This window comes from Prionailurus bengalensis, chromosome B3 (genome assembly GCF_016509475.1).
Source record: "Prionailurus bengalensis isolate Pbe53 chromosome B3, Fcat_Pben_1.1_paternal_pri, whole genome shotgun sequence".
In the NCBI taxonomy this organism is placed as follows: Eukaryota; Metazoa; Chordata; class Mammalia; order Carnivora; family Felidae; genus Prionailurus; species Prionailurus bengalensis.
The window spans coordinates 75371338-75397284 of record NC_057355.1 but is presented as its reverse complement, the minus strand read 5'-3'; the positions used below and the strand labels follow the sequence as shown (position 1 = coordinate 75397284).

Sequence of the window (25947 nt, the reverse complement as noted above, 5' to 3'; positions counted from 1 at the left end):
GGTCCGGTACACCTGCTGCAAGGGAAATGTCCGCTGCATCTGCAGGTGACCTGAAGTGGCAGCCCCAGGGTCGGAGAAATCCAACCCTCCTCGTTGTTGGAGACATCAAAGAAAGGGAAAGAGAGACTTATGCTGCCCTGGGTCACACCAGAGAAATGCGTTCAGATTGATGGATAGCACTGCTGTGTGGAATCAGGCAAATCCCCCTAATTCTTCAAGGACCGAGAACCTGGTCATGATGCAGATGATACGGCTTTCTACAAAGTTCTTGCCTGCCAAAGAATCACCTGCTGTTTGCTCAAAGAAAAACCCTGTCCTCTACTTCCAGTCGCAACCCCAGGGATTAATCCCTAATACCAGATTCTGGACACATGCGGAATTACAGTTCAGGCTCAGCTCTGCCTTCTGGTTCACGTCAGTTTATGGGCTCCTTGGAAAGAATCAAAGAAAAGCAAAGTCAGATTTAACTTTATGTTCTGTACCTGCCTATATTTCCTTAAGTATATCATCACGCGCTCTAGCTGAGCTTGGGAAGCTACTGAATGATACAGTAGTATTGGTGTTCCCATTTGTAAAGGTCTAACATTTCAGCAAGCCACATTTCTCAAATACTAGTAGGCTTTCGCTTCTCAGCCTTTTGGCTAAGATCAAATGTCAAATACCAGTGGGAGTAGCAAATGAAGGTCTGGGTTTGGTGTATTGTTCAGCCCTAGTCAGTAACACTGCTTCCTGGTCAAGTGCTTTCAACTTGGTTAAATGTCCAGGCTAGATACTGAGTGGATTAATGCAAACTGTTTCTCTACAGTTGATTTTTAATACTCTTTGAGGTTATCAGTCCATACGTACATTTGAGGAGTGTTGGTTTTCCTGGATAACTAGTAATGCGGGAGCACAAAGGCCTCGGTTCCTCCCCCCCACTCCTCCTCAGTAGGTCACTCACTCTGCCTGTGCACTGGCTATTCCATTTACTCCGGTGGAATGCAGGAAAGCCACATAGCATGCTCTCCCACCAGGACACATACACCAATGGAACTACTGTTAAGGAGGCGTCCCAAACACAATGCCCAGTGGACTATTTGAGAAAATGTTGCACATTTACTAGACGTCACTGTGCATAGTAAGGTGATCTGCCACAGCAAGTGAAACCTCGGTACTGTCTCTCAGCATGGATTTGGGGAGGGAACAGCACAAATGCCTAACAATGCCTTACTCTGCCACCCCTGTCTCTCCGTAGCTCGCCATGAAGCACAAATGTTGAGAAGCTGCCTATCTGGGTGATGACCCTCTTAAGAGAAATGGAAGAGCTCAGCGGTTTTTACAAGAATTCCGGACCTCTGCTTGCTTCTTTTTTTCCAATATATGGACTTAGGTTTTTTTGCTTTGCCTTTTCAGATGTTAATATGAAAGAATAGATGTTGTGTTGATACATTTCACTAATGATTGTGCTAAGAAAGGCTGCAGCAGGCATCAGCTTCATTTGGTTTTTTTCTCCACTGTGTGTATATATGTCTTTAGGTGTGTTTTCTCTTTTTTTGTTTTAAGGTGGGTTTTTTTTTTTTTTTGGTAGTTTGAGTATAAAATTAGGACCAAATGATATCCAGAGTTGGGTATAAACTGACAACATGTATTCTGTTTTTCTTGATATTAAGGCAGAGAGGGGTGCCTGGCTGGCTCAGTTGGTAGAGCGTGCGACTCTTGATCTCGGGGTCATGAGTTCAAGCCCCACATTAGGTGTAGAGCTTACTTGAAAAAAAATGTGATATTAAGCCAGAAGACCTTTTAATATGGTAACATGAGATATTATTGCTCCTAGATGGAAATCAGAGTCAAGCAGTGATTGGTCTCTCTGTCTCCTAGCCGCTCTTAAATTTGAAGGTTAAGATTCTATATCTTGAAACAGAAGTCTGTATTATGGAAAACATTTGGATTTATCGGGGAAAACAGCAGTCTTAGATTTTGCTTTTTATGTAGTAATTTCTTGCATGAGCCATCACCAGCACTCAAAAAAAAACAAATCAGAATGACAGAAATCTACTTTCTGAGCTACAGTTTAGGTATTTCTAGTACTTGTTTCCAGGCTGATTATTTGCAATTATCATATGAAGGGTAAAAATTTGACATTAAAGGCCTAAGGAAAAGCCTATTTAAAAACTTCTGTACATTCATAGATGTCTCTTTCTTTTGTCATTGTCCCAAATTACGGCAGCCAGTATTGAAAAGAGCTTGGATTTTTATCAAGAATTGATTTGTCCAGATAAAGGTCTGTGTAAATGATAACGTGAAAAGATACTACATTTAAAATCTCTTTTCTTTTTACAAAGTCATGCCAATTTTAGAAACACCCTCACAATATCCTTGGGAAATGGCCTTCGGTTTCATGGTATCTGATTTTTGGAGGTTTTGATGTTGTTATTGCTATCTATTTATTTAATGTAATTTAAAGTGTGGGTGTCTTGACAAATTGTATTTCATGGCAATTGCAACTTGCCTGGTCTGACATAAAACATGATCATGAAGGCTTTACACTGCAGTCAGATTGAATAAAGTTGGTTCACACACCTCCTGATTTTGTATTCCAGGGAGTGCTGGGTTTAGAGTCTGGGAGTTTTGTTTCTTTAAGGGTTTAATGTTAAATATAAAAGTTGTGTTTTGTCTTCATGAAACAAGGAAGCAAGCACACCCCAGACACAGTCCCAGCCTCCCACTGCAAGGGCATTGATTTTTAAGCTGCCTGAATCTTCAGGATCCCTTTCTGTTCCTTTCTACCCATTGAGCCGATTGAGTCTATGTATATTGTAGCCTCTTACACAGCAGCAGAAGATGACTTTGGAATTATTTATGCTGATTTAAATAGCTTAAGTTCTCCTGATAAAGCATTCCTGGGAGACAAAGTTGGGCTTTGGGGGCAAAAAAATTTATCTCAGACTGTATGTGTCAAAAGGGAGATGGGATTTGCCAGACACAAATTTCTGAATCCTCTTAGGAAGATGATCCAGTTCAAGAAAATTCTCTGTAAAATTAATATGGTAAACTACATAAGTTTAGTACAAGTTTTGTGCTTTTCTTCCAGTGTCTAAAAAGTTCAAAGAAGCCAGGAACTTTCTATCTGATGAGCACCATTTATAATTTCTAAGAAAAGCCCAACGAATCACTCCAAACAGGTTTTGTTTGCAGACCTCAGCTCAGGAAACACACATACACACAGATCTATTCATCTTCCAAAGTTGGATTCTAGCTAGCTAGTTGGTATAAATAATTGAAAGGGTAAATCTAAAACCTCCTGACAATTGGCCAAACTCAAAAATAAATTTGTTGCCAAGTATCTAACAAGAGTGTTTGCAGAGCTGCTTCTAAAGGAGCAGAGGATGAGGTCATAAGCATACTGTGAAATCTGAGATTCTTCCTCCCCGGTAGAATTATGATAGCCACTCTTCCTAAATGTAGGTATTCCACATCGCGCCCTCCAGCTTCACTCCCTATTTATTCTTTTAGACTTCAGCCTTGCCGGAAATAGCTTGGATTAGAACGCCTATCTGGGTCTTTATTAGCTTCCCCTATTGATTTGCTTCCAGGCCGTGGCCATGCCCTTGACCTCCCTGGATCAAAGCCCTACCTAGGCCTCCACCTTACAGAGAGGCCAGGACCACAATCCCCTGTCTTTCCTCTACCTCCTGACCTCTGTCAGAGTTGCCCTGTGATGACACATGTGAAGTGCTTCGCTATCCTCTTGTAGAAGGTGCTGCAATACAAAATATTAATACAGTCTAGCCTAGAGAAAATTGCTAATTCGTCACGTTGTTTGGGACCAATTTGTTGGGTTGAGCTGCTAGAAGACCGTTTGTTTCATTTCTGCACTCCATTTTGGGACACTTTCTTTCTGTGAAGGAGTTCTTCAATTGTACTGACAACACATAAAGAAAAGCTCCCCAGTACTACTGCTTCTTCCTGGAACATAGCTGTAGTTTTCTTCACTAGTATTAGATATCTGTATGCAGGATGCATCCAGTTGTTCAGGTTAATGTTTCATATTAAAGAATGTATTTGTAAAATGTAACAAGATCAGTAGTGAACTTTTTTTAAGCTCTGAAAAAATAAAAGATTGTGTTAGACTTAAAATTACAGTGAAATCTGTCTTAATACTTTTGTGGCTAACAAAGGTTGTGAATTTATGTAAAAATATTTACAGAATGCCCTAAATAAGGGATAATAAAGATAGGTTTTGCTTTTCAGTTTTTAGAATCGTAACACTGCGGCTGTCTGTTGTGCAGTTATTAATTCTTCAGAAGTTTCTCTAGGATGTCAAATATAATTTTTGTTTCAGAGACAACACCTGCTCTATGATTCACGATTACAGTAAGCTCTCATTTTGTCATTAAATATTTTAACTCTGTGATGAAAGTTTGTTTTTCTCAATTATTTGTCAAATCTATAAAACACAACCAAATAGGCAGGCATCATCATGCATTCTATGCTGTGGGGAAGATCCTGTGGGCCTACGGAAGGCTAATTCTAATTCTAGCTCTAGCATAATGGTAGCGTTTCCTTATATACGTTCTAAAGGTAAAACCTGAAATGTGTAAAAGTCAAAGGAGCTAACCTTACTTTAGACCATTAGCTTCTATCCAGCAAGAGTCTTTGGTTTTTTTTTTCTTCTCACGGGCAAAGGAATTAAGCCAATGAACAATTACCTTTCTGCTGATCCTGGTGATGTTCTCAGCTCAGATACTCATTTACAGCCTGGGCCCTCATTCAGCAGACTAGTTTCATGCCCTGTTAAATTGGAAAGAAGACTTGATCCAATTATGTCGATTTACTCTTATAGAAATAAATACCGCATCACCCACTTGTTTTCAAGGGAAGTGACTTGGGTGACGCTGTACAGAGCAGCCCTCTGGGTTGGCATGGACACGTGCTAAAGCAGGCAGGACTTTGAAGTGTTTCCTGGATGGAAGGGCAAGACTGCAGTCTCTACTTTTCAGAGAAGACAGGACAGAGAGATGGCTTGGCTGGATGAGGAAAGCAGCCTTAATTATGTAGTTAAAGGCCCCAATTCTTGCAAACTCATTATAAGCCCATTGCTTTGCAATAGTGATCTTTTTTCTTAATATAATTTGTATTTGCTGGCAATTCCACCACCATTAATTCTCAATTTGAGGGGAGGATGAATATGGTAAGCGTTTTTTAATCTAAAAAATAATACTAAAAAGATAAAAAATCTAATGGTGCCCTCCCCCTGACTGTGAGTGAGGACATGCTTAGGAAAAACTATTGACCCATCATGATCATCATCTGCCTAAAGAAGCAGATTGAGGGCGGGGAGTGAGGGAGGCAGAGAGAAGAGGAGTGGGGGGGAAAAAATACCAAAAATAAATTTCAAACAGAGATGCAAATGTTTGAGTGTTATTTCTGTTGATATCCATTCTGGGTGCCTGGCAGAGGTGGGCCTGGGTGGTACCTTGATGTACGTTTGCACATTCCACATATGCATGCTCACAACTGACAGCAAGAAAAGGGGCTGTGCTCCTACGTGCCCCTGAAATCACTCCCACTTTCTTGCCCTTCTGGACTGGTGAGGTAGGTGCCAGTATTTCCCGGGTCAACAAAACCAGAAAATGCCTCAGGTGGGCCATTGTCAGTGTATGAGATGTAAAGACTTAAGAGACATGGAAAAAGAACAGATCTCCGCCCCCCCCTCCCCCCCCCCCCCCGCCCCACAAGACAGATCTCACTTATTCTATAAATGTGAATGTACTAACAGCCCTATTGTAACAAGATGGGGCAAACTATGGATTTTCCTTTGATTTTCTTTTTGAACATCCAGGAATTACCAAAGTGATTTTGCATAGCCAGAGCCAGCCTGACACAAAAATTCGGCTTCATTTTTACCTCCTACCAACCTCTCTCCCTTCCATGCCCTTCACCTTGCTGTCCCTTTTTAAATCCTGCTTCAGCTAACTATTCCTCTGCCATAAAGTGCTGGCTCACGGTGGCTTAGGGCAGTCTCCCCCCAGGATGCCTCACTGTCACCTGGGAAGCCACTAGAAATGCACACATTTTACTCCCAAACTTGCCCTCTTGGTGTCCCTGGCCATCTTGTGTTTTGCAAAGAAAAGCGAAACTACCTCAGAAGGCTTAGGATGACGGCACCTGGCTTCCCCAGATGCTTAATGGGTTTAAACCAGCAAATTAAAGCTGTCAAGGAAATTAAATGTACTATGCATTTCAGCTCAATTACTGCTATAATGTAACCTCCTGCCTTGACTCCCATTATATTTTCTCCCTGGAGCCTTGTCTGGAGCCTCAGGATTTCCTGAGTCACGTTTTCACTTCCCAGCCCTGAAGTTTTGTGCCACATTTTCTTCCTTCTGCTGATGAGTCATGGTCTTCAGGAGGGCTGCCTCAGTGGCACATGCCACTGCTGGATGTAGGCTGGTGAGGCAACACTGTCCTACCTCCCTCAGTTCCACGGGAACCAGTGGACAGAACTAAGGGATTCTGAGTTGGCTGCTGCTGTGTATTGCCACTGCTCTCGCATTTTGTCTTTTAGACATATTATACACCAGTGATTCTCAGGTAGAGTGAAGGCTTTTTTTTTTTTTTTAATAGAACACGTTTGGGTTTTTTTTTTCCTTGTCTTTGTGTGTTCAACCAGCCCGAGGATGGCTATTTAAATGGAGCCTGGCCCCATCACACATCCATATTTAGATGTGTCAGGAATCACCAATCCTGCAAGTCCCTGGTGTCCCGTGTCAACATTAGATATGAACCTTTGTCCTATGATATTGTATCCCAATTTCTTTGCCACTCACTGTCAGATGACATAGAAAAAAGAAAACGGAGCCCATAAATTCGTAGCTTTATCCAGAGATCTAAAACATGGCTTGGATGATTCACAATTTCTAAAGAAAATTCCCGTTACGTACTCTGACCATGAGCACCAAATGCTCTGTGTAATTATAACACCACATTCTTGGTGATTAAAACCTGAAGCTTTCTGTTAGTTTTCCTTAAAATGAATCCTCTCTTTTACTACCGTAGGAAGGAAAATCTGGTTCCTACTATTGAACATACTTTTTACTCATACCACAGTAGCTTCCTTTGGGCAGTGTTTTAGACCTGGAATTACAGGGGTACCTGACTGCTCAGTTAAGCGTCAGACTTCAGCTCACAGTTCATGGGTTCAAGCCCCGCACAGGGCTCTGTGCTGAGAGCACGGAACCTGGAGCCTGTTCCAAATTATAGTGGCCAATACAAGTAGGCACATATAGATTGGTCTGAAGCTTTCCAGTATTGAAGGAGCCTCAGCATTTGACAGAAACAGGGAAAAAAGAATGTGTGAATCATGCCCACCGCACACCCCCGGGAGGAAAAATAAAACACATCTTGTACTGGAGTGGACATGGGCAGGGTGCCCTCTTGTGATGACTTACTGGAGGCAGCATTGCACTGTGGTTAATAAATGGTCCCAGAAGGGCCTGTCCTTCAAATCCCAGCTCCAGTCCTGGTTGGTCTCAGGCAACACACCGACCCTCTCTGTGCCTGTTTTTTTAGCTTTAAAATGGGAGTTATTGTCTACTTCACAGGTTATTATAAGGATTAAACGAAATCACAAAAGTAATTTTAGCCCCATACCTGGCACATAAGGGCTCCATGTGTGCCAGTCAGCTTGGCAGCAGGCTTCTTCTCCGTGATGGATCCAAAATAAAGTAGTAAAACTTACAGGCTTGTGATGGCTTCCAGACTGCGCTGATGGCCGGAAGAATGGATGTGTTTTCCTTAAATCCATGTTGGCCCAGGGCATGTGAGCAGACATTTTCCAGGTCTCTTTTGCCATTTTTATGATCCGTAGACATAGAACCCTTGACATTTCACATATCCAGCTGAGGCTCCTGGCCCAAATGCAACCCAGTGGGGGTCATTTTCTGGAGGAAATTTCCAAAAAGACTAAATTCACAAGAGAGAAGAGCGAGACAAACTGGCCCTAGGGTCTGTGCCATCACCTACAGGAATGGACATGAACAGTTTTATGGCCTGGGAGAATATGAGACCTGTCCTTTGGGTAGTAATCCATGCTCCTTTTCAAAAAAGAAGTCCAAGATCTGCAGGTGTATTGCTGTGACTCCAAGGATGATGCTACTCAAACAGAGACTATTCCTAGATGACTTAGATTTAGAGTAACTTAGAACCATTTACTCCACAAATGGAATCTGGGCCTAGTGTGAAAATAGCCCTGAGAGAAAAGGAAGGAATTCATATCTCAGTGTAAACCAGTGATAGCATGCCTTTTCTGGAAGCATCTTTAGGCATTCAGCTAAAAGAAGGAAAGAAGGACCCAGAAAAACTGATGTCAGCATACTGTTCTCCCATAGTTGTCACAGTGCTGTTAATTATGATGTCCAAGTAAATCCAAGACTATTCGGGAAATAGGTCATTTGTAAACGACTGTCCACGTAAGAAGGACCTGGCTAGTTTCAACAGTGGATGTACCCCAACCAAACCCCAACCTCTACTCCTGTAAAAATTGCACTAGGTGTTGTTGGGTTTTGGGGGGGGGGGGGGAGTTGGGGGTTTTTTTTGGCTTTTTGTGTGTGTGTGGTTTTTTTTAGCAAATTGCAAGCCATGCAAGTTTCTTTTTTAAAAGTAAATTAACTAGAATCCTTCCTAGCAGAGAGCTTCCTGGCTTTGTCATTAGCTTTTCGTCCTCAGGCAAACTACATAATCTTTCTGTATCTGATTCTTCATGTTTCAAAGGAAAATAATCTACATCCTGCCTGCCTCACAGTCCTGGTGAGTGATGTGTGCTATGTAAAGGAACTCTTTGAAATACAAAGTGCTAAGGAGGTTAGGTCACTCCCTAACACACTGGTCTGCAAGTCCCCACCCAACACCTAAGGGATTCCTTTATCTACCTCCCCCTCTCCCCCTATGGGTCTGATCCTACGTGATGATGCCAGATGGCACTGCCATCCCCTCTTCTTCCTCTCCCAAGGAAAAGAATCCCCCACAGAGAGTTTGCCACTTGCCATCAGGAGAAGTAGAACAAAGACCATAGTAGGAGATAGTCCCAGGCTGCTCAGGGTAAGGGACACCTGGGCTTAAAGGCAACCCCCAAGGGGAAAGACTCGGGGCATTCCAGGGGTGGAGGGAGAACACTGTGCTGGATAGGTTGGCCTGGACACAGCTCACCCCAGGACCTGGGGTAACTCTTGAGAGTTCTGATGTCCTGATGAAGACACCTGTTCTCCTTCCACCTGGGAAGCCTTTTGTTGACAACAAACAAAATAAAATTTCAGCAACTAGTCGGGGAAGTCAGACATACTCCCCCTGGACGGAGACACATTCAGGCCCATACTGTGTGTGGTTGTCCTAACATAAGATAAACATGGAGCACCACAAAAATGGCCAAGGTCTTGGGAATTCACTGAATAAACATGAAAGGAATGATAATTAGTTACTCCAGAAAGACAGGTTACTGATCTTATCAAAGGATGCAATCTGAGGACATTCTTTCAGATGCAGGGAAGACTCACTGCTCAGCTCCTCTCCCTGGGAGCAGCATGATTATCCTGACTAAAGAAAGCCGGGAAGCCAGCTCTGTACTCCCCTCTGGGGGTGCCTCAGCTGGGCAACAGCAGGAGAAAGACCTGGAAGAAAGCCTAACTATCTCTCCCCAAGCCTAATGCTGAGCTGGTCTAAGCCACCTACTCAAGCTGGTGTTCTCTGGACTCCACCACATTCTCCATGGTGGGTGAGCCACCACACACACACACACACACACACACACACTCACAAGATAGCCCTCAGGCTCATCCTACTCACCAGCAATGTTGGATGAAAGAGATCGAGGAGCCACAGGAGGAAGGGGATGTGCACCATAGTCCACCCGCTGGGTCCTCATTCTGTGTTCCCCCTTATTCAGTTTCTCCTCCCTGACGTGGAGGGAGGACGGATGAAGGGCAAAAGAAGGTTCCTGTGGCAGCATGAGGGATAGCCGTTAACTCTAACAAAAGCATGAACGACAGGAGGGGGCAACTAGGGGAAAGCACTCACTCTATTTCCAAAGCTATTCAAACCTGTCCTTCTTTGTGAAGAATGATCCATAGTAGTCCTGCTTAGCAACAGATGAGGGCTTCTGTAAGTCCCGACAAGTCTAATTCTACAAGCATGCCCACAAAAGACATTGGCCTAAAGTTTCATTGTAGGGTTTTTATCCTAAGAAAAGAAAGCCTTGAATATAGTGCCCAGGTCTGCCCCTGAATTCAGTTGGGACTGAACATAAACCCACCTCATTCCTCACTGTGCTTTAACCAGCTTGGGTATCTTCCCATTCTCCAGCATGCCAGGGCCTCGTGTGCCTGAAAACCTTCACCTTGCTGTCTGTGAGGCCAAGAACAACACTTCCTTCCCTAACACCTCATGTGGCCCATCATTTCTTGTCTATCAAGTCTCCACTTACAATGTCTCCTCAGAAAGATCTTCCCTAACCACTGCATCTAAAGAAGAACCCACCAAATGTGTACTCAGACACATTTTCTTCTTTACTGTCTGGCCCGCATGGACCATGTCTATTTTGTTTACCCCATTGCCTGAAGACCTATGATTTACTAGGCACTTAGTACACTCTTATTACATAAATGAACCTTTGCTCCAGTTAAAGTTCCCATGCAGGACTCCAAAGGGAGTTCACAGAAGAAAAAAAAACATCCAAGGAACTAAATATATGAAAAGCTGGTTAGCCTCATAGAAAAATGCAAATTTTTAAAAAGGTGGCATTCAAAAGCTGATGACATCCCATAATCAAATACTATCAAATGGGAGTATAAACAGACCACATTTCTGTAGGCAAGTCGTCCACATGGATGAAGGTTCAAATGGCTATGTTCCCTCCCACTGAGCCCCCCAGGGCCACACTCTGCAGCCACCAGCCTTCCCAACCACTCTGTACAGAGTCTACCACTCAGATCGCTGCCTCCTAGTTATCCCCATTAGAGCAGCTGAATTACAGAAAGTTTCTCCAGCCTCTAGAAATCAGAAAGCAGTTGTCAGGAGCCACTGAAGTTCCCCCAAGCAAAAAAAACCAACAAATACAATAAACAAATGCTGCCTTTTCTTTGCCTGTTTTACATTTGATATTGGTGGGACTCCCACTGCCCCATCCAACTTTGGTAATGTTTTCTTGAACCCGTCAGTACTCTCCTTTTCTATGGAATTCTGAATCTGGAAAGGAAAGAAGGGATGATGATTTTCTAAACTATAAAATCTTTATCTACTGTATTGGGCAACCCTTTCGTTCATCTACGCCATTACGGATTTATTGTGTCTCAATTCCAAAATCCCCCTTTCTCCCCACCTCCTGCCTTGTGGATCTGGAGTTGGACCTTCAACATTGCACCTGCTGCTTCTGTATCCCTTGGCAGTTAACTCCTTTTTACTAATTAACAATGATCTATGTTAAATTCTCCCTGTTCCAATAACTGGCATGGTTTCTTTCTCCACCTGAACCCTGCCTGACATCATCTCAGGCATCTTGGCACAGCATCTGCTCCCAGACCTTTGTCACTCTCCCAAGTCTCTTTTGGCAAAATCCTTTACTTCTGGCAAATGATTAATTTCCTACTTGGCTAGAATCAGGACTATCCTGATGGGGAGATTATCCTGGATTATCCAATGAGCCCAATGTAATCGTAAGGGTCCTTATAAGAAAGAGGCAGGTGGGTTAGAGTCAGAAAAAACTATGTGATGAGGAAAGCAGAGAGAGAGACTAGAAGATGCTAAACTACTGGCCTTGAAGGTGGAAGAAGGGACCACAAATCCAGTGATGCAGAGGGCCCCTAGAAGCTAGAAAAGGCAGGGAAACAGATTCTGCCTTAGAGCTTCCAGAAGGAACACAGTATTGCTAACACCTTGATTTGAGGACTTCTGACATCTAGAACTGTAAAATAATAAATTTGTGTTGGTGCAAGCCACTAAGTTTGTACTAATTTGTTACAGAAGCAACAGGAAACCAACAAAGCCCTTAACCCCCAAGGTGAGGTGTTTAAGCTCTCAGGACAGATCTCCCCCAACATGGAGGGTAGGCATGTCCCACTGAAACCAGGGATAGCCAATAGCTCCTCTCAAACCCAACCTAGTTGTAATCAACAAGCATTTACTGAAGACTCTGGATCTCTCCTGGGGAAATGGAAAGAGGAATCTAGACCCCAACCTCAAAGACAGAGTCACATGAGGAGAATAAAATTTCAAGATGGGATACACTAGATGCGAAATGGCTGACAAGTTCAGCTAGGGTTCTAGGCACTCAGAAGAGGTTGGGGTGCCTGGGTGGCTTAGTTGGTTAAGCATCCAACTTCAGCTCAGGTCATGATCTAACTGTTCATGGGTTTGAGCCCCATATCGGGCTCTGTGCTGACAGCTCAGAGTCTGGAGTCTGCTTCAGATTCTGTGTTTCCCCCTCTCTCCGCCCGCCCTCTCTCTCTCTCTCTCTCTCTCTGTCTCTCAGAAACAAATAAACATTAAAAACAAGAAGAAGAGGTAATCATCTTTAATCTCAGCGAAATGCTTCTCCTCCTATTCGGCCTTTCCATGATAGGCAGGGGACTGTGCACCCAGGCTTGCCCAGGACAGCCATGTTTACAGCTGTTGTCCTGTTGTAATCATGAATAGGGACTCTTTTCATTCAAAAGCACCCACATTCATGATAAACCACATGATCACTCTAATGGTAGGGCATTAGTCAGGAAGCCACTAGACACTCTGCACCCTCTTAGGAACAGGTTTGAGCTTAAATCTCAACCAAAATAAAAACGGATCGCCAACTTTTTATGCTACCAAAATCCCAGTAGAGAACACTTTCAGGTGATTGTGAGTGAAACAGACATTTCAATAATACTTGATATACACTCCTCAGATTCTCTTCCTGGCACAAAGTGAGGAAACTTAGGTTACATTGTCTAATGAGATACAGCGATGTTAATGTAAGACACCTCCTGCAGCTGAAGCAGCCCGGAAGGGTTTTGTTGTTTTGTTTGTAAGCCTTGCTTGTGATGGAGCCAGTGGGTGGAGAGTTGGGGGAGGAGAGAGAGGAGAAAGCTGAAGAGGAAGAATGTAAGCATGTAAGCGAGGTCGGAGAGGGGAAAACAGTGAATGCTGGGATTCTTGCCATATTTACCAGGGTTACTAAGCAGTTATTGGATTCTGCCCTTGAACTTGATGCTCAAGGTACTATCCTTTCAAAGACCTCTCCTGCTCCAGAGGGGAGGTTGGACAGCAGGGTGCTGTTCAACTCTGTCTGTTCAGGACGGTGCTTTGGAATGTGGAGGTGAGTGCAGTGTGGGGGGCTTCGAATCCATCTGTCATGTCAAACCCTGTGTGGGCTGAATCGTGTCACTCAAATTGGTCCATAAAGGGATGAAAATTAAAATGCTGATAAATGAAATCATCAAATTACAGGAAGCTATGGAGTGTGCTCAAGATCACACCTACCTTTGGGGGATTTTGATGAGACTCTGTGTCTTCTAACTGGTTTTTCTTATCTTCCGGCCACCTTATTAGCCAGGATTGACACAATATTTAATGCTCTGTGTCTTTCGTTGGCTTTTTTGCTGTATGTTGTTAAGCTCCTCTTTGCATCCCCCCCTTCCCTGGGGTAGTATCACCAGCGATTCCAGAGCTGGCCTCTGGGTGTATGTGCAGTGTGGTTTGACTTGCGTCCTTGGCACATCCTACCTCCAACACCCCCATCCCTTCGTGCCAGGCCTCCTGGAGGCAACAGTAACCTTTCTCCCCAGACACTTGTGTAGTTTTGTGAGAGGAAGAGGCAAAAAGAGAAAGGAAGAAAAACGAGCAGGGAGAAGAGGCTTAGGGTAAGGGGAGCAGGGAGGATCAAAAGGGAGAAATACTGGGAGAAGGGCAGAGTGGCCCAGGTGAGGGGGAAGCCCACTAAAATTCCTGGTCAGTCACTGGCCCCGTGTCCTCTGTCCCCTCCATGTTTTAATATCTCACACCAGCTGAAAATAGGTCTGTGGGAAGTTGTAACACTCACCAAACCCTTGACAGCCGCTATTCTTCACAGAGGCTGTGAACAATTGCCCGCCTGCCAGTGTCTGACTGAAATAATAGCTGTACCTACAGGATCATTTGCAAGACAGATGGTGGAGGCAATCCCCATTCATCTGCCAGCGGCCATTTCATAACTCTTACTGGCCTGTCAGGCCTGTAAGGCAGAATGCAGCCTTGCTAATTGTTTTAGCTCATTAGAGAGCTGTTGTTTTAAAGCCAGTAATCGGTCCCACCCCTGTCCTGCTGCATCCCAGCCCCACCATGCCAGCCCTCCTCCAAGGTGCTTTTGAGAATGCCTTCGGTGACCTTGGAGAAAGCAGGTGTCCAAAGCCTAGAAGCCCTAATGTTTGCTAGGTGGTATTTATTTTTTCACTTTTTCACTCTGCTCTCCTCCCTAAGGAAGTATTGCAGACCTAAAAAGGGGTCCCTCACCTTCCCTACTATTTGCTGCTTCCATGTTCATTAGGCCCATTAGTATTCCATATTTCAAAGTCTAGATAACATTTCCTATACTGAGTTGCCATTTTCTACTTAAGGTGCCCAACATTCCGTTAGCATTTTTATAGCATGCATTAAGCCAAAGATTTAACTCACTGCCATGTTTATGGATTTAGAGAATTTCAAGAGCTCCATATCATGCCAGCACATCTGAAATCCTTGGTTGTCATTCAACAGCAGTTTTTGAGAATCTACTCTGTGAATGTAAACAGGAGCCAGGAGAAATGGGAGGGCCTTCAATGAGTACAGCTTACTGAGCATCGACCTGTGCAGTGATACAAGCATCCTGGCTCGCTTCAGCGCTAGGCAGGCACCATCTTGAAATTCTTAATCATTTCGGAACAAGAGCCCCACATTTTCATTTTTGCACTGGGCCCCACCGATTGGATTGGTTTTGCTACAATTGTTGAGAAGGGGGAGCATTTTCAAGGGCTCAGGAAAGGGTCCCTCCTGAGCCAAATCTGAGAAGCTAGAAACTCCAGATATAACAGAGGAGAGGCAAAGATCAGTACATGCAGCAAGGCAAACATAGACAGCAACTATTATTAGTGTCTATTTGAGAACTATCCCGGACATGGCCTGTTTTTGAGGTGCTGAAGACTGGAGATTGACCCCACATCACTGAAAATTCAGCAGCCTAACAACACCAACTGTGAGTTCTCTCAGGTAACAATTGGCTGGCATTGATCCTTCACTATGTTACCAATTTCATTATGTACCACTTCTACTGAAAAGCCAGCAGGAGAAGGATGTGTGAGACATAAGGCTGGAATGTAAGTGGGAGCCTGGAAAGGGAAGGCTTTGAATGCCAGACTGAGGAATATGGGGAAGCGCTTGAAAAATCTGGTCAGGAGGGTGACACTGGAGCTTTGGCTGCCCCAAGAAAAGAAATATTCTTTCTAGACCCATTGGGTCATTTGTTCATAAGGCTTATATAATACCAAGTAACTTCACAGCACCTTCCCCTCATTGCACATCTCCCCCCAACTATTCCCCCTCCTCACACTGCTTCTCCCACCCCACAAACACACAACACAAAAAGTCCAGATATTGTCTCTAATTTGGGCTCTGCTACTGCCTTGACCTCCCCTGAACTCAAGTCACTGACCAAGTTTGCGTCCATTGCACTGTGTCTTAATTCACACCTTTGACCTTTCCCAAACTGCTTAGGTGAGCAATCCTACCCATGACCCTGTGTGTGGTGGGCAGAATTTGAAGAATGACCACAATGACCCTTGGCCTTGGAAAATTTCTCCACCTGAGTGTGGGTGGAACCTGGGAACACGATAAGATGCCATTCCCTTGATTATGCCATGTCGTAGGGCAAAAGGGATCCTGCGTATGTGATTGAGATTGCTGATCAAAGGGCACCTGGGTGGCCCAGTCACTTAAGCATCCAACTCTTGATTTCGGCTCAAGTCATAATCTCATAGTTTATAAGTTTGAGCCCCACATCAGTCTCTGTGCTGGTAGAGCAGAGTCTGCTTGGGATTCTCTCTGTCCCTCTCTCTCTCTCTCTCTGCCTCTTCCCCACTCACACTTTCTCTCTCTCTCTCCTCTCTCTCTCTCTCTCAAAATAAATACATAAATAGATTAATCAGAATGGGTGGGCCTAATCTGGTCACATGAGCCCTGTAAAGGCAGAATTTTCTCCAGCAAGTGGCAGAAGGGCAAGTAATCGGAGCATGAAAAGGACTCAATGCCCCAGTGCTGCTTGGGAAAATGGAGGAGCCATGTGAGAAGGGATGTGGGTGGCCTCTTGGAGCAGAATGACCTCCAGCTGACAGCCAGCAAGGAAATAGAGACCACAGGCATAAAGCTGCAAGGCACTGAATTCTGCCCACAACACCAGTGGCTTACAAGCTTCTTCCCAAAGCCTCCAAGTAAGAGCCCAGTCTGGCCAACATCTTGATTTTTGGCTTTCAGAGACCCTGAGTATAGAACCCAGGCAAGCTGGAATGACTTCTGACCTACAGAACTGTGAGATTATAAACAGATATTGTTTAAGCTGCTAAATGTATAGTAATTTATTATATAGCAAGAGAAAAGTAATACACTATTTTAGCCCCTTCCCAGCACTCTCCTGCTTGGCAACTCAGACCCTGCCACTTTAACATTAGACAGGGTCATAAAGCAAGCATCAGGAGCCACATATGAAGCGACAATGATTTGAAAGTGAGAGATGAGTGTCAATACAACCAGTTGGGAGATTACTGCCAATGACCAGCATGAAAAAATAAGATTCTAAATTTAGTGGCATCAGTTACGGATAAAAGCGATGAATTTGAGAGTCCTTTTGAAAGAAAAGCTGTCCAGATTAAGCAACCGATTGAATGGGAGGGATGGAGACAGCTATTACGTTGGTTTCTGGAAAGAGTTGGAGGGTACCCTGGTCCTCTATGATGGCATGGCCATTAAACTAAATGGAAACAAAATGTGTGCTCAACTTTTCCTAAGGTAAGTACCCACGTTAGCTAAAATTGTTGGTGGCAAGCAAGTAAGAGCACTATCAATTCAAACTAATTTCAGGGGGTAAAAAGAGGAGGGTGCCTCATATTGAGATGCAGGTGTTTTCTAGACCCCTAGAGACATGAAAACAGCCGAGCCTCCAAGAGGACTGGACTGGGATATGGAAGCCCCTGGGACCAGAGAGTGTGCTCTCTCCGTCTGCATCCCTTCTTCCCCAGAGCCCATCCTTGTGTACCACTTAGCCCACACAGCAGGTGGAGGATGGCCACAGCAAAGCTTTAGGGTTGAAGGGGAGACCAGGCCAGACTAGAATTGCTAATCCTGATTCCCAATCTCCAGGGGAAAAGGTCTGGCTGGTCAACATGGTCTCCCTACCTTTCATACCACTGCCATGCTGATGCTCTCAGGAAAGTGGGAGAAGAGTTGTTTCTTGAGCAGGACAGGCACTCTCAAAGTCGTTTACCTAAGAAGCAGAAATGATGTTTCAAATCTTAATTTCCACAGACACAAGAATATACTCTTGTTTGTAAACAGAGAAGTGGGGTGTTATACCCAAGCGGCTGGGTCCCAATCCCAGTGCTCCCTCTAGGGGGCATGAGTGACAGTAATGAACTAACTAAACTTCTCTCTAGGCCTCAGCACCCCTAGCTACAAAATAAGGCACTCAATCCAGGTGGCTTTGAGGCTTCCAGCTGTAATGCCCTGTGACTCTAAGTCCTTCTGAGTAGGAGCAATGCTGTATTGATCCAGTTCTCTTGTTTAACTTTCCTGTGCCCTCTCAAAGATCAGAACTAAAGCCTCTCCACATTAATCCTCTCACTGGCTTACAAAAAGAGGAAAGGCAGCCAAGGAAAATATATAGTTTGTATTCCAAGCAAGCTGGACCAAAGCCCCTTGGTACTCAAAAACACTAACCCTGACCTGGCGTTAACTGGCGTTAAATCTCTGCCTTGACAGGAGCGCTGGTTCGGTGCTTCCCCGACACCAGTGTGTCTCAGGTCACTGAGTGGTCCGGCTGCCACTATGCTGGCTCTCTCCTGCAGTTTTCTTTAGAACCACAGGTCAGACCCTCAGGAGCTTTAGTCCAATTCCTTGATTTTCTATAGGACAAAGCAGAGACTGAAAGCGAAGGGACTTGCCCAGAGACATCCAGATCACTTGGGGCAGAACAGGGAGTAGAGCCAAGAGGCCTGACTCATGTTTTTCCATTGTCCCTTCTGTGAACAGATTAAGGCACGTGATCCGGATGGAGAACCATGGATAAACCAGCAGACTTTATTGATGGCATCTGTTATTTCTGAATTGAATTGTGTCCTCACCGCACCCCCCAAACTCATATTTTGAAGTCCTAACCACCACCCCTCCCTCATATCTCAGAATGGGATTTTATTTGGAGATAGGGTTTTTACAGCAGTAATCAAATTAAAATGAAGCCATTGGGGCACCTGGGTGGCTCTGTGGGTTAAGCATCCGACTTCACCTCAGGTCATGATCTCACAGGTTTGTGGGTTCAGACCCCATGTCAGGCTCTGGGCTGACAGCGACAGCTCAAAGCCTGGAGCCTGCTTGAGATTCTCTCTCTCTCTCTCTCTCTCTCTCTCTGCCCCTCCCCCTGTCTCAAAAATAAAAATAAAATGAAGTCATTAGAGTGGTCTTTAATTCTCTACTGAATATTGCCTTCTGTGCCCACTCATGAAGGTCCCTCCATCTCCAGCCTAACATTATACTGCAGTGCCTTTCTCCTCTCCGAACTCAGGTTACAGTCTCATTTCTTCTCTGTGATTTTGTAAGATTCTGACTACCTTCACTCCTTGCAGCTCCCACCTATTCTTCTGCATGGTGGCCAAAGCCTTTCACTCGGGCAGCTGTGAGTAAAAGGCCTGGTGGAAAACTGAGGTCTCTTTCCAATACTGGAGCAGTAACCTGGTAACTAAGCAAGAGATGCCACAGGAAGAATGTGGTGTCTGAGGTCCTCACTCTCGAAGGGAGAGGGAAATGGAGTCTGAGTCTGACACCTTGAGATGCAAGATCATCTGCTTCAACTGCTGGTGGCCTTCTCTAAGCTCTGAGATAAGCCCTGGAAATTATCAAAAAGAAAGATGATGATAGTCTCTTACATTTAGGAGAGCACCACTTTTAAACAGTTGTGCATCGCTTAGATATCATCTCAGTACAAAATTTGTCAATCTCTGAGTCCTTACCTATACAATTTGCTAATATAGACACTTGTATAGCATGCTAGCTAACAGAGCAGGATGTTAACATGGGACATAGTCTCAATGTCATCAGAGGCTTTAATACTACAGGTACTAGTCAGACCACTTAAGCAAAACTAGAAATGGAAGTATGTGAAAGCCAGTTTCGTGACTCAAGCTTGTTACTCACCTCCAGCCTATAAAGAGATTAAAGACAACAAAAGCAAAGATGGGAATCGGAGAGACACTTTTAATTGGAGGTAAGTGGTCAGTGAGCCTCTTCACCCGCTCCAAGAGGGAGGCTCATGCCTTACCTCAAGCCTATCCATAAAGGCATCAAGGGAGCCTGCAGAGGGCTTCATATAAGCCCCCATAGAAAGCAGGTCTCAAGTGGTTGACTCAGAGACAAGAAATCAGAAGGGCCTGGAGGCTAACTGAAGCATCAAGGGGCAACAGCATAGAGGCCCCCTTCTGGGAGTAATTTTCATTCCCTCTACTGAAGGATTTAAGATGAAGTATATTCTGCGCACCAGAAGTAAGCAGAAAGAGAGAGAGAGCAGAACCAACTCAGAGGGGCTTTGCCCATGAGGCCACCTAGAAGAGCAGTGGGAAAAGAACAGGGGAGAGCCTGTGTGGAAGTGGTCACAGAGAATTGGGGTTGTTATGGACTGAATTGCGTCCCTTAAAATTCATGTGGTAAAGCTCAGTGTGACTATATTTGGAGATAGGGCTGTGAAGAAGGTAATTAAGGTTAAATGAGGTCATAGGGTTGGGGCCCTAATTTAAGAGGACTGGTGTCCTCATAAGAAGAAAAGGAGACCAGAGCATGCACAGAGGAAATGTCATTTGAAGACATAGCAAGGATGTGGTGGTCTGAGAGAGAGCCCTCAGCAGAAACCAACCCTGCTGGCACCTTGATCTTGGACTTCCAGCCTCCAGAACTGTGATAAAATAAGTGTCTGTTGTTTAAGCCAGCCAGTCTCTGATATTTTGTTATGGCAGCCCAAGTAAAGTAATACAGGGGTCTTAGCAGCCAAATGGAGAGAACATCCCTAAAGCAGAGATTCATAGGTAAATGGTTCCCAGTGATGGGGGGGATCTCCAAAGAACCCACAGAGCAATCCAAAAGAAATATATTCACCCCACAAAGAAATCTCAAGGGTTTAATGTTTTCACTGGTGAAGTCTACCAGACATTTAAAGAAGAAATAACACCAATCTTACTAAACTCTCCCAGAGACTAGAAAAAGAGTACATGCTTCTCAACTCATTTCATGAAGACAACATAATCATGATAGTAAAACCTGATAAAAACGTTGTAAGAAAGGAAAACAGTAAGTCAGCTTCCTCAAAACTATAGGTACAAAATCCTAAACATATTATAAAAATCTAATGATTTGGGAAGGATAATACATCATAACTAAGTGCAGTTTAATCCAAGGATGCAAGTGATAACATTTGAAAAATCAATCATGTAATCCGCACAGTAACAGAATAAAGAAAAAAAAGATCATTTGATCATCACAGTGGATGTAGAAAATGTATGAAATTAAACAGTCATTCATAGTAAAAACTCTTAGCATACTATGATAAATCTGATAGTCTACAACAAAAGAAAACAAACAAGAAAACCCTGAGATCAGAAATTATCAGTATTGTACTTACTGGAGGTTCTCACCAGTGCAATAAGGCAAGAAAGCACTGGACATCTGCCAAACCCAAAGACAGCGATGCCAGGTCATGACTGTACCTGTCAGGTAAGAACTGTCCTCACCTCCGGTCCCTCCTCACCACTCCAGCACTAGAGGGGAACTGGAGTCACAACTAGCAACCTGGGAGTGGAATGCAGAGGGGGCAGAACCAAGAAAAAAGAAACCAGCCACCCAGCCTCTCCCACTCCATGCTCCTTTCCACTGAAGCAACGACAAGCTGGGGGAGGGGAGTGTTTTAAATATTATTTTTTTTAATGAACTTTAGATCTTTTATTCTTACACCAGTCTGGAAATTTTAATTACTGAGGTGGTTAGTGTCATTTTGTAATATTCAGTGGCTACAGGACTTTTCCTTACCCACAAATGACCTGAAAACCAGACAGTGTCGTCTAGATTTCATTGAAGGGTAAGGAAAAACTGTATCTGGGAAGGTATGCATGGGGATAAAGCTGTTTTCTATCCCACTCAATGACTAACACTCATTCAAAATCATGCTTTGCTGTTGTTAATGTTGTTAACGTGCTCACTGTTAGTCTCCAAAGGGTATTGTTAATGTGCTCACTGTTAGTCTCCAAAGGTAAGTGCATCCCCTGCACCACACTTTGCTATGTTTGTTGGAAAGAGAGCCTTCCTCTGGTGTCTTTCAAGAACTCAACCTTTTGACCTGGATTTTTCCTAAGCAAACGGCTGCACACATTCTTTACTGACTGAGAGAGCAGCAGATTTCACAGGGCTCACAGATGGTGGTTTTTGTACTGGGCATGAGCAGAACGTTGCCTTATGCTCTTACTAGCTCCACCCTTACCATCCCCAGTCCCTTACCTTAAAGCAAAGCAGCAAGAGCAAAGCAGAAGGGCTATGGACAATTTGTCATGTAAAAATAGAGGGATGGCCCTAAAGGGTGTCCTTCTGCAAATTTGAGATAGTTACTGGTATAGGCAACTCAATCAGAACAAATTTATTATGCGAGAAGCGCTCAACGTATTATTACAAGGACTTAACAGATATGGCCCCTAGCCTCAAAGAATTAACAATTTAAAACCAAAGTTGGAAATAACATACAAAGAAAAGGACTATAAAATACATGCAAAATGAATATGCATGGTTATTAAATATTGCCTCGGGATTGATCATCTTAGCCAGTGAAGAGTCCAAGGTCATTAAAAGCAAAACTATTAAAGCTAATTTTCTCAGTCTCCAACTCCAGTCCATGCTAGATTTTAGCAGGACACTTGGCCCATTCTGCTATCTTCTCTGAAATTAGTTTTTTGTCTTCTTCCTGTCTTGGAAATGTAAGGCATCGCTGAGGTTGTTCTGAGTCTATGTTGTGTTCACTCCTAATATGTGCTAAATGATTGGAAATGGGAAGCAGATGGACACTTGGCCCAGAGATTAAACTCCATCTCCTTAATTAGATGGTGTTGATTAAGGCTTCCATGGGGTCCTTCTCCTCACTGCCAAGTAAAAGAGCTCTCCAGTGGGGCTCCTCAAAGCATTTGGGAACTAATGGTTTATTCAGTTCCTCCTTTGCATTTATTCACGGACCCTGAACAAACAGGAGCCAAATTGTCTTTGTCTCTTTGGTTTTCCTCTAATAGTTTTCACCATTTGACTTTCCTTTCTGGCAAGAGTTGAAACAGAATAAAGGGAATTCTGGTTAGCCCCTGGCTGAACTTTGCTTCCTATCTTGAGTTAACAGAATTAGGTTAGGGACAGGAGGTGGGTGGTCTTCCGTACAGAGAGCTTCAGAGCCTTAGGAAAGTACCAGGTACTGATATCAGCCTGTGGCTTGTGTATCAAAGAGGAAAGGAACAAGGGTTCGGGCATTTGAATCTTGGCTAAGTTGGTTATTAGCTGCAAAGTGGTATGCTAGTAAATGTTGAACAACAGAGTCCATAAATAAATAAATAAATAAATAAATAAGGCCCTAATTTGTAACACAAGCCAATTTTTGTGGTGTAAATACTCCCACCATGGCCAATTTTAAGCGACCAACGTGTCGTCACTGAATGCAAAATTAGAAAGCGATTCGCACTGTTGGCTCTTAGAGTCTATATGAACTGACTCTGGCACACCAGTAAGCAGTATAAGTACCAGTTTTATCATCTGTACAAAAGGGAGAAGTACTTCACAGGGTTGTTACAGAAATAAAAGTAATGGCCAGAATATAGCTTGACACACACGAGGGGCTCAATAAGTTGTCACTGCATGTCATCATTGAAGCTGAGCTTTAAGGAAGTGATTTCACATTGCTGAGCACTCCAAGAAGTCAGAACCTCAGCCTCAAAAACTAAGCGAGTAAATTTCATTACCCAGGTGTCTGGGGAAAATGCAACAAGGGCAATCTACAAATCACAATACCAATTTGCTACTTTGATTTACTGCATATACAGAATAATAACTGTTCCAAACCCAAACAGGCTTGTGTGGTCTAAAAAAGGATTTCTTTTTGTGGTTTAGGAATTTGTTTACATGCAAAGTGCTACAAAAACACAAGTGTTAATGGTATTTAAATATGCTTATTTAATCATCTGGACTAAAAAAATTAAACCGGGGCTGCCCCAGCAAATCCATGGCCTACTCTGACATCAGTATATCCCTGGTCTGAGAACCAAGACTGGTGTTCTGTACCTGTCTCGTTGCAGGCAGCCAGCTCTCCTGTCAACCCTGAGGAAGGCTGGAAGGGTGGACATTGTTAAGTAGAGAGTATATTTAACCAGCCCTGAGGGGGTCCTGCCTGCAGTTTCCCAACCACAACTATAATGATAAATTTTAAACCCTTCAGGTAAGGGAACAATAATGAAGATTGCCAGTTCCCTTTTACTGTCATGCATGCTGGCACAGAGAGAGGAAAAGGTGCATGGAAAATAACTAGGAGAGCTGCGACTGGAATTCAGATCTCTGAGGCACACTTTAGTGCTCCTTTCTCTGCCCCTGGAATGATCATCTAGGCAACACAAAAAACACACAGTCCAGTGCAGAAGAAAACCACATGCATATATAAATTAAGAGAGAGAGAGTTTCTATGATGGAGGTGATAGAACCACATACATGATATTTGGGGAACAGTAACAAAGGAAAACCATCCCATTCTGGAAGGTAATATTGGTATTGGTATGGGTGGGGGAGATTCTAGATGTGGGGACCTCTGAATTGAGTTCTTAATGGATAAGTAGAGTTACCTCAGAATAGAGGGACATCGCAGATTGGGTTGACCAAAAAGAAGACTATAAAATGGGGATTAGCACATGAGACTTTTGTTAGAGAATGCTTGTGGGAGGGGAAAGATACAGGATTGAGGAGAGGGGGGAGCTGAACTATGATACAATCTAAACAAGGGCCTCAGCCTATCCCATAAGAGCTCTAGAACTGAAATGGCCTCTTCAGAGTTTTTCCAAGTATGAGTAAGGGAGCCAGGCCATTATACCATCAGGTGGATCAGTCATGGGTGTTGCAGGCTGCCCCTAGAAGGAGGTGGACTTGGGATGAGTAAAAGAGGGCTGTTCCCCGGCAAAACAATCCCAGAGGCTGGGGAAATAAGTCTTCCATTTCTCAGGTTGGATCTGGGCAACAGATCACAGCATCCACCATACAGGGAAAGAGTTTTCTACACAGAGGAAAACACTGAAGAGAGAACAGTCCATGTAGGTGCCGTGCAAGTGGTCCAGGGTTTTTCATGGAAAAGGGTTTCATGGGAAGCAGATTCTGAGACAGAGTCAGAGATTCGCATACAGGTGCTTCACTGGGGAGTAGTCTGTCTCAGGAACAACACCATTAAGGGAGTGGAAGTAGCAGGATTGGGTAAAGGGAGCAGTTGAACTACAGTACAGTTGCAACAGAGAGATTGCCAGTCCTACAAGGATGGCCCATCAAAGATGTCCCGAATCAGAGTACATGAGGTGAGCCTTATACTACTGCACCAACCAGTCACTGGAAACGGGCTGACCCCAAGGAAGAGTGCATAACCTTTTACGTGGCAGCTCCCTTCACGGAATGGCAGGTCCTTGGAGGGACTCAGCTGTGAGCCATCAGCAGTCAGTACTCTTAACACTCCTGGGGGAGTGAGTACCCTGGTCCTGAAGGGCCATAAGCATATATGTTGTCCATTACACGAATGTGAACAGTTTCTGGTTGTCCCTGATTAGAATGGAAAAGAACACGTTGGCCAGATTGATGGCCACATAACATGTATTTAAAGATGTGTTAACCTGCTATTTAGATAGCAAAGATACCACATCTAGCGTGATAGTAATAGTAACTGGGGTTACTGCTTGGTTGGGTTTGCAGTCCTCAGATTCGTGAAGATCTGCCTGATTTTTGCTCAGGGCACACTGACAAATTAAATGGGGGACCATTAGCCCTGACTTAGCTCAGTTTAGTGTATGAATCTCTGCCATTCACTGAGGGGAGAAATATTTTTTTCTTTTATAGCTTGTCTATGGAGATGTTTTGTATTTGGTAAATTTTAGGGTCGTGGCGTTCTTAAAATAGTTTAGTATATATCAACATTGTTTAAGTGACAAGGCTGGAGAAGATAAGTCAGATTGCAGTAAAATGAGGACTGTGTGGGAGTGAGAATTTATGGAGTTGAGTGCAAAAATTACCTCAGCCATGGCATGGGTGGGTCACTGCGGGTGGATGGGCTGCTCTTTAATTTTTACCATTCACACCTGACTTTTAACTTTACCACGGCATCAACAACATGGAGAAAATTATGGAAGTCCCCTACTCTCCCTCCCAATGGAATCAAGGGGAAATAGCTCATTATTGCTTCTGAATGAGAAAGTATCTCTTTCCATAATGAAGACATTTAATGTTCTGCTAATCAACTGCTGAGACTGGTTGAGCATCTGTGGGTACTTTATCTTGGTTAATGGGGATATTTCAAACAGCCCAGCTCAGGCAAATCTTATGACCTGACAAGCTTTATTCAGTGCCACGTTTCCTAACTCCTACTCCATTACATACTTTTCTTTCCTGTCCAGTCCCCTTTCCCCAGGTCACCCGTTCCTCCCC

At 43.9% G+C, this 25947-nt stretch overlaps 1 protein-coding gene and 1 long non-coding RNA gene across 3 annotated transcripts in view; one reads left to right on the top strand and one right to left on the bottom strand.

Annotated features, from left to right (window-relative positions):
• The window catches only part of STXBP6 (syntaxin binding protein 6), a 249007-nt gene extending 244609 nt beyond the window's left edge, over nucleotides 1–4398 (top strand). For both annotated transcript variants that reach the window (XM_043555946.1, XM_043555945.1), the window contains exon 6: nucleotides 1235–4398. In XM_043555946.1, the coding sequence (XP_043411881.1) occupies nucleotides 1235–1258 (24 nt within the window). In that variant the 3' untranslated portion in view covers nucleotides 1259–4398. The remainder of the gene's footprint in view (nucleotides 1–1234) is intronic.
• LOC122468969 lies at nucleotides 4224–8099 on the bottom strand. The gene is made up of 2 exons (XR_006293357.1): nucleotides 7633–8099; nucleotides 4224–4770 (listed from the first exon to the last, which is right to left on the bottom strand). It is a non-coding gene; the product is annotated as an uncharacterized LOC122468969 (long non-coding RNA).
• Nucleotides 8100–25947: the final 17848 nt, after the last annotated feature.